Below are 12,929 nucleotides of genomic sequence, written 5' to 3' on the forward strand. Positions count from 1 at the left end.
CAGACATGTGTAATGGACAACTACTGGGTTCTCAAACCATTTCTTGGTGGACAGCCATTGTTGGACTAGCTGGACCACTGCCTGTAAACCATTCTAATATCCCTCCTCTCTATATGTTCAATCTATACATACTGTTCTGTAAAGTCCTGTTCCTCTAGAGAACCCTGACGAATACACCAGGCAAGTGTTCCACTCCAGACTCCTGTTGTAAGCAGACCTTAATACAAAGCAGCATCTTAATATACTAATCTTTGGGACACCCCACATGGTGAGGAAAGGATACTATTTCTGGAAAAGATGTAGTATCTTTCCTGGTGAGGGAAAACCTCTCCTGTGAATTCACAGCTGCTTCTGATAAATCTGGCACATCTTCATTAAGACATTTGGCTTACTGCTCTGTGACTTAGATTTACTTCCCCTCAGATGATACTAGTCAATATTTACATACAGGAAAAAGACATAAGCTTCCTGCTTGAAAGCACTTCAGTTAAAAGTCATCGTAAATGTGCTCCCATTCAGGTCCCCAGCGTAGCTTCCTCCAACAGCACAGCTTGTTTACCCACGTATTTTAGGGATTGCCTGCTTCTGAGAAGGACACCAAGCACACAGCAGCTTAAAGGAGCCCTCTAGGGCTTGGTTCACAGGAGACACAGCCAATGTTTCCAGGGACCGTGTGAAACTGGTAAAGGTGCAACAGAAATAAACAAAAGGAAACGACCAAGGGAGAAGATGAGCAGAGACTTCAGGTGGGGTACCAAGACCACTGGCTGGCACGCTGGGTAAACAGGACCACAGGATCTAACCAAGACATTGAGTAACACACAAAACTAATGCAGAGTGGATTTTAAAGTACTTTCCCTTTCAGTCTCAGCCAAGTGCAGAAACAGATTCTGTGTTTGGAAATTTATTTACAGCACTCATCTTAGAAATAACTATATACTGTGGAATGAAGGCTGAAATTCTTCTGAGCAGGTGATTTTTTTTAAAGATTTATTTATTTATTATGTATACAGCATATATGACTGCAGGTCAGAAGAGAACCACCAGATCTCATTACAGATGGCTGTGAGCCACCGTGTGGTTGCTGGGAATTGAACTCAGGACCTGTGGAAGAGCAGTCGGTGCTCTTAACCTCTGAGCCATCTCTCCAGCCCCCTGAGCAGATGATTTTTAAAACTCTATGCTGCCTCATTTATTCACCTCTGTAGCTTTATAAAGACATCCCTTTTCTGTGGCCCTTCAGAAATTACAGTTCCAATGACCGAACTTTTTACTTCTTCCTTTTTCTGTTCAGTCATCCACAAAATGAAGGGAAAATGAAAGATCCAGCTTGGGCAGTGGCTGGACATCCTGTCTTGAAATATTGCATTCCTGAATGCTAGGTCTTCTGCTATATACAAAACAAAAAAGAAATAGAAATGTAAAATATTTTATTACATATTTTTCAATTCACAAATAAATACAGTATGTACACAGCACTGTATTTAAGTGGTTACATAGCATCATTGTAGAAAGCAGTCAGGAATGTTGGCTTTGGAGTACCAGGGCCCTCCAAGTATATGGTGTGCCACAGAGAGAATTAGTGAAGAGTATCTTGAGGAGAAAAACAGAAAATGATTAACTATATGGTTTAGAATTTACTTTAATTGTATTTTTTTTTTTCTGAGACAGAGTTTCTCTGTGTACCCCTGGCTGTTCTGGAACTTGCTCTGTAGACCAGGCTGGCCTCAAACTCAGAGATCCTCCTGCCTCTGCCTCTAGAGTGCTGGGGTTAAAGGTGTGTGCCACCACTGCCTGGCTATTTTAACTGTACTTTGAACCCAACATTTCTTATAAAAAAAATAAGCTACTAGGCCAGGCAGTTCCAGGACAGCCAGGGCTACAAAGAGAAACCATGTCCCCAAAAACAAAAAACAAAAAACCAAAACAAAACAAAAATTAAAAAAAAATAAGCTATTGACTTATGAAACCTAAATTTGCTTTCAATAAATTGGTCAATATAACATGATATATTTATAGTCTGTTATTTATAATATTTACTTATAATTGAAAAGCAACACTTTAGAAAAGTGTTCTTAAAGTATTAAAATGTGTGAAAAACTCTATGTTGGGAAAAAATCACCCAGCTTAATAAATGTAAATGACATGAGAGACCAGGTCTATAAAGGACTGGATTTGTACCATATCATACTTTGTCTAAGAGGGGCTTGCCCACTGACAAACAAGGTGAGTAAGTAGAAGGAAGCATGCTGAATCAGCAATAATACAAACAAAAAATTTTAAGTACATTTGAAAATATCCTTAAATATTTATTTAACTATAAACATAAATAAAACATGCAAATACTGAACACTCGCTTTGAACCTATAATCAAACAGATTTGTAACTATGAGAACCTGTGGGCTGATCAATTCTAAAATGGTGACAGTCACGGAGACTAGCTTACTTACCATTAAGACCTGACCATGGGAAGTAGCACTGGAATTCTTTTTTTCTTTTTCCTTTTTCTTTTTTTAAAAATCTTATTGTCAGTGTTAATGTATTACCTAGTAAATTAAATACAACACATAATGGGGAAATAGTCCCCTTTACTATATCTCATATTTTACAAGTTATAAAAATAAATTTTTCTATAGATTAAAAAAAGAAAGAATAATATGTACTACAAGTTTTAAAAAATATAGCTTGTGCCGCAATTATACTGAGTCCTTAAGTTCTGTAGTCACAGGTTAGATCAGAAATCTTTCATCCACTAGTGTTTTGGTTGCCAAATTCTTTTGTCCTACTGTATTGCGGATAAATCGAAAAATCTGGAAAAATAAAAGTCAAGAAGGAAATTAAATATTCATAAAAATTAAATATGCAAACCAATTAAAATAGCTAAATTAGTTAATTTTCCCAACCATTTCTTATCATGAATGAGATATTTTAATTACTTGATACAATTATTTTAAAACTATAAGATACTAGGAAATACTTTTTTGAATTAATATATACATCTCATGCACACAAGAATATACTTTTAAATACTTAAGGAAATTTTTTAGCTGCCTACAATGACAGGAAACTATAGAAACAGCAAAAGCATCTCTTTGGTAGGGACAGAATTTGCCTCTGATTCTAGATCTCTATCCAGGGATAATAAATCTTGTCCTAACTCATGCCTTCTTCCTTCATGCAGGAGGGTGTTTGGGTGCTATTAATAATGGCATTTCAAGAACAGCTGCCATTTCTTGCACTTTCCATTCCAGAGGCTTTACCACTCAGTTATTCACTAGGCACACAGGTGAGGCTGTGTGAGTCTGGTGTACAGCCCTGAATGGCATCTCCAGGGCTTGCTTTTTTTGTTTGAGTGGGACTCTTATAAAAATGAGTGCTTCCTTTTCGTATGTGGGATACTGGTAGTTAAGTATCTTCCTGGTTGCTCAGGGAACGTGTGCCCTCCACTGGACCCTAGCATTTTACTGTCCCAGGGAAAGAGCACAGAGTGTGATCTGCCGAATGGTTCTTCCTTTCTTTGGTAAGGTTAATCATATTCTAAACACTCCCCAAACCCTGCTGTAGGTGGATGTTCACATACTCTGTTAAGAAAATAAATACCCACACTTCTGGCACTTCTGCTTTAGACGAAACCCAGACTATGTCTTTAGATTTACCTCTTGTTGCAGGTATGTGAGGAAGGATGCTAAAACAAAATTCTGGCAAGCCAAGTCCACAACACAGAAGAACAGTAGATCAAAGATTAGGAGTGTGGCCTCATTTCCATAATATAGCACACTGCTGAAAGAATGGCCTTCATCTACAAAACATGTGTAAGATAAAGAATCAAAGTTAAAACCCAGCAATGCATAGCACAGGTGTTCGAGAATTTCTGTCTGTTTCCTATAGTTTGTCCTCTCTGCACTCAACACACAATTCTGTCCTTTGTGGGATGTGAACACCCTTTTAAAGACCTGATGAGTGCAAGAGACACTTTGACCATGAAAGACAAACAAAAATCAAGTAGACATACACAAAGGCTATAAACAGTTTTTAGGGGTTCAGAGAACCCCCAACACTGCCATAGAAGTCCAGCAAGGAGTCTGTTTTATACAAGGTGGTGACATCAGGTACTGGTACCATTCCACCATGATTGGTGCTAGGAACAAGGATGAATCAGTTTGTGAAAATTCCTCGGACTGTCAGCAACCCTTAAAACATATGCACTTCTCTATGTATGTATAGGCATGCAATTACATATAAGCAAAATGGTGACCGCCATCTCTTCTAGCAATGACACACAGGATGGCCCCTAGTTAATTATGCACCTTCTCTTCCTTCCAAGGGCGGCTCCCTAATGTTTCCTTAATGGTCACCTCTTCCTACACATCCCAAGTTACCTTCAGATACGACAGTCTCATTCTCTTTCCTCAAACCTTCTGATCCCCTGATTAGGGAAGGGCATCGCTATCATTCACTAGGTTGGAATCCCAGCTAGAAATCTAGATAATTTTTTGTCTTCCTTTCCTCTCTTCTTTTTAATTTGTTGTGGGTGGCAGTGGTAATGACAGTGGTAGTGTGTGTGTGTGTGTGCATGTGTGTGTGTGGTGTATGCACGTGTGTGGGAGTATACATGTCTGTGCATGCATATGATGGCTGTTGATGCTAGAGGGTGTATGTGGTGTATGCACAGGTGTGTGGGAGTACACATGTCTATACATACATATGATGCATGTGGATGCTAAAGGAAGGCATCAAGTGTCTCTGTCTTAAACCTCTGGGACAGGGTCCCTCATTGAAGTTGGAGCTAGGCTGGCAGCTGGTAAGCCCCATTTCCTTATGCCCCATCACCCTTGCTGGGGAAGTGAGGTTACAGACAGGCATGTGGTCATGGTCCAGCTTTTAATGGTTATGGTGGTCCAAATTCATGCACACACACCCATCTCTCCTTTATAGATGAGATTTCAACATAGCTCAGGCTGACCTAAAAGCCTGAGGTCTTATCTCAGCCTCCTGAGTAGACAGAATTGAAGGGGCATACATGCCCAGCTTTGTCTAGTTTTCCTTTCCTATTGCCTTCTTCTCTTAACATCTCTGGTGAACCCCTTTCTTCCTTGTATCCATCCTACTGCCTGAAACTTATCACCCTCTCCTGATGAAGACTGAGACAGAGAAATGGAGGGTAGGAAGAGAAGGAAGAGAAATGGGGAAGAGAGGGGCAGGAAGAACATAAGAAAACAACTGTCAATTGTGCTTTTAGAGCATCCTCCTTCAGCAACTACCTTAACACCCTCTCCTGACAGACACCCTACACCCCTCTCCTGACAGACACCCCTCTCCTGACAGATACCCTACACCCCTCTCCTGACACCCAACACCCCTCTCCTGACAGACACCCTACACCCCTCTCCTGACATCCACCCTACACCCCTCTCCTGACAGACACCCATAACAGGCTCTGCTTTAGTTTTTTTGCACATTATTATTACATAAAACCTTTAGAAGGTCATACTAACTTTAGAGAGAAGGGAACTTTAAAAGTTCAGATATGTTAAGCAACATTTTGAAGTCCACAAAGCTAATGAGTGTTGAGTCAGGTTTTAAACCTAAGGTCAGAAGACTCCAAAGCTGTATTAACAACTGGCTCACTTCTTTAATGCAGCCTGCACCATGCCACCATTCTGGACCACTTTACACACTTCAGTAGCCAGGCTCGTAGGCAGGGGCTTCGAAACTGCTTTCATAATGTGTCCTCACCAAAATAAAATGCTGGTAATGCACGCTCATAGTAGACAAACCCTATTACCTTATATTATAAACTTTTAAAAATACAGGTTAAGAATAATGGAATGACACATTTATAAAGTAATTTTAGTATTTCACACTTCCATAAATCAATTTACATATAGCTGGTGGTATAAATTAAGAATTTATTTTTAACGACTAGTCTATAAGATAAAGGGAAACCCACAAAACAAATTCTCTAAAAAAAGGGTTTTTTTTGCTTTTTGTTTTGTTTTGTTTTTTTTTTTAAATGAGGCTGCAGAGGTGGCTCAGCACTGGCTGTTAAGACCTTCCCAGCACCCACAGGCTGGCTCACAATTTCCTGTAACTCCAATACTAGAGGATCAACACCCTCGTCTGGCCTTGGTAGGTGTCAAACACATATATGGAACACAGACATACATTCAGGCAAAATATCTATCAACATGAAAGTTTACAGTATAAAAAAAATTTAAAATGATTCATATATCAATATAAGTAATTTTTAAGACTTTAGCTAAAAATGAGTTAGATATGGAAGATAAACCACACAGTACTCTTTAGACATTTTATAAGTCCAACATTAAATGAATATTCCAATAAAGTCTGGATTTAATGTATTTCTCTTACTATCTATTTGTGATATGGTTAATTCTGAAATTTGGCCTTTTTGCTTTCATTTAGTCTTTTCTATTTTGTTTTTGTTATATTTCAGAATAAAATGGAACACAGAAATGACTACAGTTCCATGAGGTTGAGTGAATGAAGTTTTCATTGTTTTTATATAAATTTATAAAAATCAATGAAAAAAACGACTTCAAGCCCCCCCCCCCCACTTGACAAGAGGACTCAAGGTCATCAGGACATGAGGGGTCACCGTTGTAGAAGATGCTCTTCTCCATGGGCTCCATGAACTCCATTCCTAGGACCCTCTCAAGAAGGAGCTTATCTTTTATAAAGTAATCCATTTCCTTATGGACCTAGTCGGAGAAGACAGTCATGTAAGAAACTGTATGAAATAAATGTTTTCCAATGAATGTGAAATAAGAAGTAGAAAAAAATAAGGAATGAATAATACACAAAGAAAAACTTATGTAGAATGAATCACACTAGTATTTATAATAAAACTAATTTTAGAAAAATTTTAAATCTTAAATTCTGTGAATATATTTAAGGCTAGATAGACTGAAAATTGATTTATAAGATGCTTTTAAGAATACAATCATAGCATAAGGATTTGAATGAGCAATAAATAACATTTTGGTGATATAAAATTCTAGTATAGACTATTTAAGAGACTCATCATTTGCTAATGCACACATTAAATTCACATCTTTCTTTTATATAATCTAACTTTATCTCTAAACCATAAATTGTTAATGACTATAAATGTTTTTTAAAAAATATTATTTGTAAGTATTAAATGAGACAGAAAACAAAAACAAGAGGTTCCCTGGCATGGTTGATTGAAAATATAACTGAATTCCCATTTAACTTTTCAAAAGCAGTGGACGACCCTTGCTTGCATACAGATATCAGCATACATACATGATCAATGAAAGAGCCAAGGAACTTGTTCATTGCATGGTACGCTTTTATACTTTGTTCAAAGGTACTTGCTGATGAACTCAGTAGTCTGGCAGGGCCATTTCTCTAATATGAAAAAAAGGAATGTATAAATATAACACACCTTGTGCTTTGGAAGTTAAATGACCTTAAGTATGGCAAAATACATGTGAGCGATCCTTTATACAAACCCTTGTTAGTGTTTCATGAATTCTGTCATAGTGTTGTCTCATCTGATCAGAAACTGCAATCTGAAAAGTCTGCCCATCTGTGTTGGGTACCAAACCTCTTTGGCTGCACAAATTTTCCTGAAAAATTTTAAAGGATTTAAATTAAGATAGAAATGATTGCAAAAGGCCTTTCTTAAAAAGAGAAGTGTACAATTTTTCTTCAGTTAGTATCATATTATAGGATTGATTAACCTAGTGAGATTTTGCTGATAAACTACATGAGACAAAGATTCTAATGTTACTCATGTTCCACGTCCTTCTCACTCCAGCTTCCCTGTAGGTCTCCATGTTGTCTCCTATAATCAGCTAATTAACCCTTCAGTACCAGTTCCCCACTGACATTCACTTGTTCTAACCTCTACTGATGACCGCAGCACACACTCATTTACTATTAGTCACTGTAAAATGGTGGTTTCCTAGTTGAAATGTCCCTTTTCTTCCCCTGCTGAGGAAGAACTTTCCTGCTTCATTTGATTACTCAGATGTAGTTCACACGGAAACTAAAGGACAAAACCAGGCTCTATTATTATTCAGGGTCATAAGCTGGTGCCCCTGCAATTTTTAAAAGTCGCCTGTGAACACTAGGTTTCCAACTTTAAAATAAAGAAGATGTAGAATACACTCCTACCGCTTCTCTCTTGAGATTCATATTCATTTCTTCCATGTTAGTGTCTGCATGTCCATGGACTGACCTCCCGTGAATGTAATACCCGAAACATCTGTGGGATAGTAGGAACACAGACACCTACAGAAAGAGGAGAAAGGAAAGCCATCAGAGGCTCAGCCATAAAACTACAAAAGTCGGTTTTTGTTAAAATCGTTCCCTCTCCCCAAAATGATAAGCACTGAATTTTTAGGAGGTACATGAGAAGAAAACCAAGGTATTGAGGGTAATATAGGTAAAGGAAAGAAGATTGGAGCTGTTTTCTAAGAAAGGAAGACATTCTGATGTATGATACAAATTCTAGGGGCTGAGGGTGAATGAATTATTAATTATTCATAATTAAGAACTGTGGATAAAGAAGAAAAAAGTTAAGGCAAGAGTATTAACTTGTGGAACATTATATCTATTCTTCATATTAACAATCATATTCTTCATATTAATAATCCAATCACCACAACTTGTTGAACTGCAACAGAATGGCTTCGTGAAACATATGGATACATTTGTAATGCCTCTCTAAACATACCTGTGTCTTTTCAAAGTGGGCCAATAACAGTAGCAGATGGGGTCAGAAAGTACTTACATTACTCATGGAGCACAGATCAACGAACTGCCGGATTTTGTCTTCTATGAATCTCTCATAAAAGGCAGCAAAGAAAACAACCTGAAACAGTAAGTCAGGGTCATGAGAACTTGCTGTCAGGGCAGCCATCTTCCTTAATAACCACAGTGCAGTATTTTCAGAAAAAAAGGAAGTTCCAACCAAGAACACAGCGGTCTCTAAAGGTTCCCATGGGATAAAATCCCACTTGTCAGTTCTGATTCTATCCTCAAAAGGAGGGAGATTTAGAATTGTGTGAAGAATTACTGAGTGAGTCCATTTGGAATTTAAAAAACCTACTTGTGCTAACTAAACAAGGAAAGACAAAGGTTGGAAGAGAGTCTTACAAATTCAGTATATGTTAGTGCTGGGAAGAGGGCTCAGTATATAAAGTGCTTGCTGCACATGCGTGAGGACCTGAGTTTGGATCCCCAGCAGCCGCATCAAAAGCCTGGTATGGAGGCAGTAACTTCAGCACAAAGCGGGGGAGACAGTGGATCCCTGACTCACTAAGAGACCCTCAGAGTCTAGTGGAGTGACTGAAGGAGGCACTGGATGCTGATCTCTGGCTTACACATGTACACACACACATCTACATGTACACCACCAAGTATGTATACCACCCACTCACATAAATCAGTGTATTGGTTGCCAAGATAGTCATCTTGAACAGAATAGCATATAAAAACATATATTTAGCATTAAATTTTAACTACTCATAATGTGTTAACTTTCAAATGAAATGCTTCTTAAGTGTCTAATTATATAGATTTAATAGCAATACGAGGTAAGGGAATTTTATCATTTAAAAATTTCAATTACAGACCTTTCTAGACATGTTTCAGATAAACATGTTTCCTAACCACCCTATTTAGAGCTGCCCCCACTGCTCCCCTATGCTAACCTCCACTCTTCTTTGTTGACATCTCACACCCCTGTCAGATATCTTCACAGCACTCGTCACACTCCCTAGTTAGCTCTTGTTAGAGTACTCCTTGAGTTTGTCCATTATGTAGAACATGCTTAAGTCTGAGAATGGATTAGACTCTACCGCAACTGACCTATAGTATGTCCTCAAACCAAGCCAAACAACAACAAAACGTAAGGACAACAACACCAACACCAACACACGCTCTTTTAAAGATCGTGAAAAGACCAACAGTCGGTTAGACGCATGGAAGGAATGGACACTAAAGCCGCCACCTGAGGCAGTGCAGAGAGGTTGGATGCACGTGTGAAGCAGCAGCAGGTAAAGGAATGCACAGGCTCCCTGAGGGATGATCCTGGAACCTGCCACAGAGAGGAAGGCCTTCTGACCGGTCTGAAGGCAAAGTGGGAGCACAGATGAGGTAGGTGGTGGCTAGCTGCCAGCTACAGTCCTAACCACCTTCCCCTTTCCTCTTAGCCATAGACCTGTCCTCTGGGCAGGACACACAGATGCCTACCTGAAGGGCATCAGCACAGTTAGGCGTGACCACACGACTAAGTTCGAGTTCAGACGACACCAAATGGTACTTTACCAAGACTCTTTCTTTAAAAACAAGATTTTACTTTTAAGAGTGTGTGTATCTGCTGGTGAGTGTGTGCACGTGCAGGCAGGCGTCTTCAGAGGCCAGAGAGGCCGCTGGATCCTCCAGAGTTGGAGTTTCATAGGTTGTGAGCCACACAATTTGTGTGCTTGGAACCAAATTCTGCTCCCCTGCTAGAGTACCTACTGCTGTTCTAGTTAGTTTAAATCACTAACTTAATATGGCCTAGCCACCTGAGAAGCGAGTTTCAGTTGGGGGACTTCCCAGGTCAGACTGGCTTTTGGGCATGTCTGTTGGGGATTGTCTTGATTATTAGACAATGTAGGAGAGCCCAGTTACCTATGAGCAGCACCCTTCTGTGGGTGGGTGGTCCTGTGCTGTATGAGAAACCTGAGCCTGGAGGCAAGCCAGCAAGCAGCCTTGCTCCACAGCAAGGCTTCAAGTTCCTGGTTGGTTTTCTGCCCTGACCTCCCTAGTTGTCTCTGTCCCTGGTGTATGGCACAGTGACAGAATGAGAGGAGAGCACTCTTAACCACAACCACTTCTTCAGCCCAAAGACTTAAAAAGGGGAAAGGAAAACCAGACTCCCAACTCCTCCTGTAAACCCATCAGCCATGATGGACCAGGAGAGGAACTCAGGGATGGAGGTTCCACCCGACAGAGGACAGGCTTCTGGGTCCCACTGAGAACAACGAGAACGCTGAGAACAGCCCGTTCTGCCGACTTCTGCTCTTCCTTTTCATGAGAAGGGGGGAGGGGGAGGGATGGCTTTTTTCCTGACATTGCTGTTTTGTTTTGTTGTTGTTACATTTAATGAAATGGGAAATGTTTCAGATGGCAGTCTGTGAAGTTCTCTACAATGATGCTACTTTAAAATCACAAAACACAGTGGCATGTGCACCATGCCTCCTAACACCCAGCCCTACACTCATCAGAAGATCTTATTTCAAGTTCTCTCTTCTGTGCGCTCTTCTCTCCTGGTGGTCATTCACTAACTCCCACTAGTCCAGGTTGAACAGTGTCACCAATGCAGAAAAAAGTGCATTCCAAAAGTCAGTTCTCAGGGCAGGGACACAGTTCAGTGGGAAAGCCTTGCCTGACAGATGTGAGGCCCTGCGTTCAATTCCCAGCTCGGGAGGTGTGTGTGTGTGGGGGGGAATGTCCATTCTCAGGTTATGGAATGCCACTTGAGTCCAAAGGAAAACAGCAATTTAAACAGACACAGAAAATGCCATCTAAACAAAGATAAACAACAAGAGAAAGAGAATACCCAAAGTACAGCAGCACATCTGGCCCCTCAGTTACATAGAAACTAGAGTCTGCCCTGGATCTGAGGCTCCAAAAGACCCTTCAGAGTCCACAATGGATAGGAAGTGAACTCTGAAACTAAACTGCCTGGGTTCAAATTCCAATGCTGCCAACTCTAATTGTGAGACTTTAAGGAACTATTTAGCTCTCCAAAGCCTCGGGTTTCCTTGCTTGTTCCATGAGGACACTAACTTAACCCATCTCTGAAGGTTGGCGTATAGACTAAGTTGTTATGTGTGTGAAGCAATTACTGATTCTCACAGTGCCTGGATCATGATTCAATATAAATAGCTATTATTATTTCCTTTGTCACCTTCTTTCTGCTGTAGAACTCAGCATTTGGAGATGTTAGGACATAAGCAGGGTTATAAACTGGGAATGTCACTTACAGTACAATCTCTTGTTACCTGTATTATTCCAATCACCAGCCAGATAGCGGTAGCCACGGCATATCTCAAAATACGGCTGTAAGGAGCTATGTAGTCTGACGGGTTTCTAGAAAGGCTAGATGATGAATCCATTAATGCTAAGTTTTTGAACCCCACAACCTGAAGGAAAAGGAAAAATGGGAATTTAAACAGACATAGGTAAAGAAAACTCTTCCAGACTGAAAATGAAATACTCATCTCTGCTCACCTTGCAAAGCTAAAATATCCAAGCTTGCAAGCAGTAGGAAAACCTAGACACAAATCACAAACCTAAAACTACCAGTAAGTTAAACAAACAACTAGCAATTCATGAGTAGTTAGCATGTGCTGGGTACTACACTAAATACTTTCTGTATTGGAAACAGTACACTCCAAACCATCTTCCAAGGAATGTACCCTCCAGGATGAAATGCAGCCATAGTTAAATCAGTCTGATGGTGTATAACATTGACTGCTATGTCTCTTCTTCTTGTAAAACAAAGGCTCTGAGAATTTTTATAGTAAGCTTTCTATACAATTTTATTTACTCTACTGTTTTTGCAAAGTTAACATAGAAGCATGAGATACCCTTTCAATTCATCAAATATTCAAATCCTTTTTACTCTTTTGGGGTTTGAAGTAGGCTCTCCTTCGCCTAGGCTAGGTTGGAACTTGCTATGTACATGACCTTGAATTCTTGATCATCTTCTGCCTCTCCTTCGGAGAGCTGGGGTTACAGCCCTTACTCCTACACCTGGCTTGGTCAAACAGTATCAGAAAGAACAATAGCACTGCTTTACCCAAAAGATAAGTATGCGGGGCAACAGAAGTGCTGATTAGTTTAGTTCAGCCATCCTATAATACATACAAATACTGGTAAAT

The 12,929-nt window shown here is 39.8% G+C and overlaps 1 protein-coding gene across 3 annotated transcripts in view; it reads right to left on the minus strand.

The window, feature by feature from the left end:
• Positions 1-1,128: 1,128 nt before the first annotated feature.
• Tmem67 (transmembrane protein 67) overlaps positions 1,129-12,929 on the minus strand; it is a 40,667-nt gene continuing 28,866 nt past the window's right edge. For 2 of the 3 annotated variants that reach the window (XM_036178046.1, XM_036178044.1), the window contains 9 exons: positions 12,048-12,188; positions 8,786-8,866; positions 8,167-8,283; positions 7,500-7,616; positions 7,291-7,395; positions 6,620-6,722; positions 3,657-3,799; positions 2,451-2,810; positions 1,414-1,593 (listed from right to left, as the gene is read on the minus strand). In XM_036178046.1, the coding sequence (XP_036033939.1) occupies positions 2,730-2,810; positions 3,657-3,799; positions 6,620-6,722; positions 7,291-7,395; positions 7,500-7,616; positions 8,167-8,283; positions 8,786-8,866; positions 12,048-12,188 (888 nt within the window). In that variant the 3' untranslated portion in view covers positions 1,414-1,593; positions 2,451-2,729. Of the gene's footprint in view, positions 1,391-1,413; positions 1,594-2,450; positions 2,811-3,656; positions 3,800-6,619; positions 6,723-7,290; positions 7,396-7,499; positions 7,617-8,166; positions 8,284-8,785; positions 8,867-12,047; positions 12,189-12,929 lie in introns of those variants that run through there. The other variant, XM_036178045.1, reaches the window with a different exon arrangement.

The sequence above is a fragment of the Onychomys torridus genome, chromosome 2, assembly GCF_903995425.1.
Source record: "Onychomys torridus chromosome 2, mOncTor1.1, whole genome shotgun sequence".
Lineage (NCBI taxonomy): Eukaryota > Metazoa > Chordata > Mammalia > Rodentia > Cricetidae > Onychomys > Onychomys torridus.